Here is a 4834-nt window from a genome sequence, read left to right as displayed (position 1 = left end):
TGGTTTTTCCCGCTGGTAGTATAAAGTTCTCTTCGTTGCTTGCTGCTCAGGCATTTCAGTGACAAAATCATACCCTCGATTACGCAGGCAACCCAGTTCCTATGAATATATTTTGGAAAAAGAAGTGTTTTTTCCTCTCGTGCCGTTTTCTTCGGCTGGTTCAAAGTCTTTCTTACTTCCAACCGAGCGTCATCCGGAGCTCCACATTGATTCTTGGTTTTAAACATTCCTCGGCAGTGGTTTGCTTTCTCTCTCGAACAACGCCACTCCACAGATTCCCCTTCTTTCGTTCTCTTCACTATGTAAGAATAACCTTCACAACGGCAACATGGCTTACCGCGAATGGTCGTTGAAACTTCCATATCGGAACTAATGTGACAGAAATACGAGGCGTGTTTTTTAAGTAAGCACCGTTTTGAAATTTAAAAAAGACGTGCTAAAATATCTCAATAATTTTATTTTTACATGAAAGCCTGTACCTTAATCTACTTTTCTACATAATTTCCGTCAATATTGAGGCATTTATCATAACGTTGTACCAGTTTTTGAATACCCTCCTCACAGAAATCCGCCGCCTGACTTGTTAACCACTGCATCACCACTGTTTTGACTTCGTCATCGTCATGAAGACGCTGACCGCCCATGTGTTTCTTCAAGTGCAGGAACAGATGATAGACACTGGGCGCAAGATCGGGGCTGTACGGAGGATGATCTAGAGTTTCCCATCGAAAAGATGTGATGAGATCTTTGGTCTGATTCGCCACATGCGGACGGGCATTGTCTTGCAGCAAAACGATGCCCTTGCTCAACTTCCATGGACTGTTGCTATGATTCTGGTGTGACGTAGGCCACCCATGTTTCATCGCCCGTAACAGTTTGGCTTAAGAAATCATCACCGTCATTATGGTCCGCTCAAGGAAAGTCAATTCACTGTTTACACGTTTGGTTTTGTGCACACCCGTCAATATTTTCGGTACCCAACGTGCGCACAATTTTCGGTAATGCAAGTGCTCGGTCACAATGCCATACAAAACACTACCAGAAACATTAGGAAAGTCATCCCGCAAGGAGTAAATCGTAAAGCGTCTGTTTTATCTCACCTTATTGTCCACTTCCTGCACCAAACTTTCATTAACGACCAAAGGACGCCCGCTCCGTGGTTCATCACTCACATTTGTGCGGCTATCTTTAAATGCTCTCACCCACTTTCTTACCATTCCATCACTCATAATGTTTTCTCCGTAAACTGCACAGATCTCACGATGAATATCGATCGCTTTTAGGCCTTTAGCACTAAGAAATCTTATAACAGCCCGTACTTCACAGTCGGCGGGATTCACGATTATCGGAGGCACCTTAAACACTCAGTACACAACGTAAACAAGGAAGAATCAGACTGTAATGGCGTCAGTGCGTAGATTATTGTACAGGCTTTCATGTAAAAATAAAATTATTGAGATATCTTAGCACGTCTTTTTTTAATTTCAAAACGGTACTTACTTACAAAACACGCCTCGTACACAAGTCAAACGATATCAACTCTACGACAGCTAGAGCGGTACTAAGACTGTTTGTGCAGACAGTCGGCTACGGTGGTAGAGGAGGTCTATCGGGGCCCTGCCTAGGGAGCAGGTAGTTTAGAGTAATTACGATGGTCCGGAAGCAGGTAAGCCGTGACACAAGGGGAGCGGGTATTGAGCGCAGATTTCACTGGTTTCAGGTTGGGCGCAAATTTCACTGGGCGCAGCTTTCATGGATTCTTCACAGCTACACCCCACACACCGGGGTCCGAGGGGTGGGTTGGACTGCAGGCGACATGCTTTTCGTTGCGGTTGCTGCAAATACTGCTCACCTCTCTAGAGGTGTATTTTGTAGTGCTGTGCTAGACGTACGGTATCTTTGCTTCGAAGACTCAGAATTTTACTATGATCTCACACAATCTAATAATATAGTGGTGATTTGGCAGGGGTTTATTTATTGCGGCGTGTTATTTCTTGTACAGTCCGGCCCCGGTAGCTGAGTGGTCAGCGTGACGGAATGTCAATCCTAAGGTCCCGGGTTCGATTCCCGGCAGGTTGGAGATTTTCTCCGCTCAGGGACTGGGTGTTGTGTTGTCCTAATCACCATCACTTCATCCACATCGACGCGCAGGTCGCCTAAGTGGCGTCAACTCGAAAGACCTGCACCAGGCGAACGGTCTATCCGACGGGAGGCCTAGCCACACGACATTTCATTTCATTTCTTGTACATACACTATCTTTAGTTGGCAATCGGTAGTGCTCATAGAATTTGCTATGACGTCATTCATACGATGTGACGTCACTATTGCTACTAATGTGGTCGTTTCAGACATACGAACAATGATGTCACGCACACTAGTACTGCACTGGTGGCTTAACAAGATACCTAAATAGAAACCCTGTTGTATTCTGCTTGGCTGAGAGCATCATGACGTCGACGCGACGCGACGCGACGCGACTCTGCGGCATGACGAGACGCGATGTGATGCTGCAACACGAACGCACTGGGTCAGAGCTCGCATAATTTGCCAAAATTCGTAAAATTGTGGGAAACTGATGAAAAACACTTAAAATTCGGAAAGAATGAGAGTACTTACACATCTCTTTGAGTGGGACATCTACTGATGCCTCGAACGACGTAATAGTAAATTGTTATTAACCCTTTCTAGCCCAGTTATGCCATATGGCATCATCATATTTAACTTTTTACCAAGGCCAAACTATTTGTTCAAAGATTATAAACAAGTGTGCAGGGCTTTCTAAAGTTCATTGTTCTTAGGTTGGCTACCGTGAATTCCCTAAAACAGAGAGCACCATGCTACAATGCCTTGACAAAAGTATTGTTGCATGGTGTCTACGGTACAGTGCACCCAGCTGGACTTTCAAAATATTATATCAAGGTAAAGGAAGGAAACTAATATAAAAGTTGCACTAATAAATTATTGTTGAAAGTGTAAATTAACTAGTAGACTCTTTGAAAATAATGCTAGCTACGGTAATTTTCTGCTTGGAAGTCACAAACATGTGTGATTCCATTTGGCATCATTGGGCATTTGTTATGTCACCAAATGTAGTACATGCAATAACTTCGACTAAAGTTTACCATAATGTGTAACTCTAATATTTTCAAGTTTCTTTTGAAGCTTTATTATACTAATTAATATTAATATGTTAAAATTTTGATTGATATAATTTACCAGTTTTTTTGCTGCTTTAGTAAAAAATTCCTGGTTTGTTTACCAGATGATTCGCAATCATAAATCATTATCAGAAGAAGAAATATTGCTGCTTCTCAAAGATGATTTATCTGATTTGGACCTTGATACGTCTGATGTGGAGGAAGAGATTGAAAATGCTCGGCAGCAGGACCCTACTACACTGGATATAAAGTTTCTTCAAGGAATGGACCTTGATATGGTTGAAATTCTGGACCCTCAAGCCAATGATGAAGATGATGTTCCCTTAGCTTCAAGGTTACTTGCTGAGCCAAACCTTGCACCAAGTCATTCAGCTTAGAAAATTCAGTGTGATACACACCGGGATCTTCGGTGGAGAATGAAGGACATTGAAGAAGTGGACACATCATGTAATGCAGTTTTTTCTGACCCTCCAGGAGAAGAACTGACACCTTTGCAGTATTTTGGAACAATGTGTAGCGATGACATTATCCAGAAGCTAGTCGAGCAATCTAATCTATGCTGCATACAGAAAACAGGTGCACCTTTAGGTACAAATGTTCGTGAAATAGAAAAGTATGTTGGGATAAACGTCCTAGAAGGTGTTGTGAAAATGCCTAGTTACAGAATGTACTGGACAGAGGCTACAAGATTTTCTCCAATAGCTGACTCAATGCCTAGAAATAGGTTTGATAAGCTAAGAAATTATTTACATGTGAATGACAACACGAAAATGAAACAAAGAGAGGACCCTGATTATGACAAGCTGCTCAAGGTGAGACCATTTGTTGACAAAATCAAACAAGGTTTTTCAATTATTGAACCTGAGGAATATCATTCAGTGGATGAATTAATCATTCCTTTCAAAGGTCATTCATCCCTGAAACAGTATGTAAAAAGCAAACCACACAAGTGGGGTATAAAAGTTTTTGCCCGTGCTGGTTCTAGTGGAATTGTGTGCGACTTTGAAATATATCGAGGGAAAGGAACTGTACATAATGATACTGGTCTTGGTATAAGTGGTGATATTGTGCCAAGGCTTGTGGAAGGACTGCCAAAATATAAAAAATTTAAAGTGTTTACAGACAATTGGTTCACCTCTTACAATCTTATTTCTGCCCTGAAAAACTATGGCATTTTGGCTGTTGGAACTGTTAGACCCACAAGACTTCAAGGCTGCAATCTAAAAGCAGACAGTGAGCTGAAAAAGCAGGGACGAGGATCATACGATTATCGAACTGAAACAGAAAGGAACATCATAGCGCTGAAGTGGTATGATAACAAGTCTGTCGTTCTTGCATCATCATACAAAGGAGTAAGTCCAGTAGAACCAGTGAAACGTTGGTCAGTGGGAGAACGAAAATATATTGATGTTCCAAGGCCAGACATTGTTAGAGAATATAACCATTGAATGGGAGGAGTTGATCTGCACGACATGCTGGTTGCTTTGTATAGGAGTAATATTGGTGTGAAAAGATTTTATCTAAGGATCGTATTCCACCTCCTTGGCATGTGTGTTGTGAATGCGTGGCTCCTATACCACCAATATTGCAGACAAAGAGGAATTACCAAATACATGTCTCTGTTGATTTTTCGGTCTGATGTAGCTCATGGACTACTAAAAGCAGGAGACATTTT

At 41.9% G+C, this 4834-nt stretch overlaps 1 protein-coding gene across 1 annotated transcript; it reads left to right on the top strand.

The window, feature by feature from the left end:
• The first annotated feature begins 3575 nt into the window (after positions 1–3575).
• Positions 3576–4607, top strand: LOC126474344 (piggyBac transposable element-derived protein 3-like). The gene has a single exon (XM_050101811.1). The coding sequence runs from the start codon at positions 3576–3578 to the stop codon at positions 4605–4607; it is 1032 nt and encodes a 343-aa protein (XP_049957768.1).
• The last annotated feature ends 227 nt before the right edge of the window (positions 4608–4834 follow it).

This window comes from Schistocerca serialis, chromosome 4 (genome assembly GCF_023864345.2).
Source record: "Schistocerca serialis cubense isolate TAMUIC-IGC-003099 chromosome 4, iqSchSeri2.2, whole genome shotgun sequence".
NCBI lineage: Eukaryota > Metazoa > Arthropoda > Insecta > Orthoptera > Acrididae > Schistocerca > Schistocerca serialis.
The sequence above is the reverse complement of the archived record's forward strand: the minus strand, read 5'-3'. Positions and strand labels throughout refer to the sequence as shown.

Excerpts from the sequence above, each read along its gene's own strand:
- LOC126474344 (XM_050101811.1), top strand. The coding sequence starts at position 3,576 with ATGAAGGACATTGAAGAAGTGGACACATCATGTAATGCAGTTTTTTCT.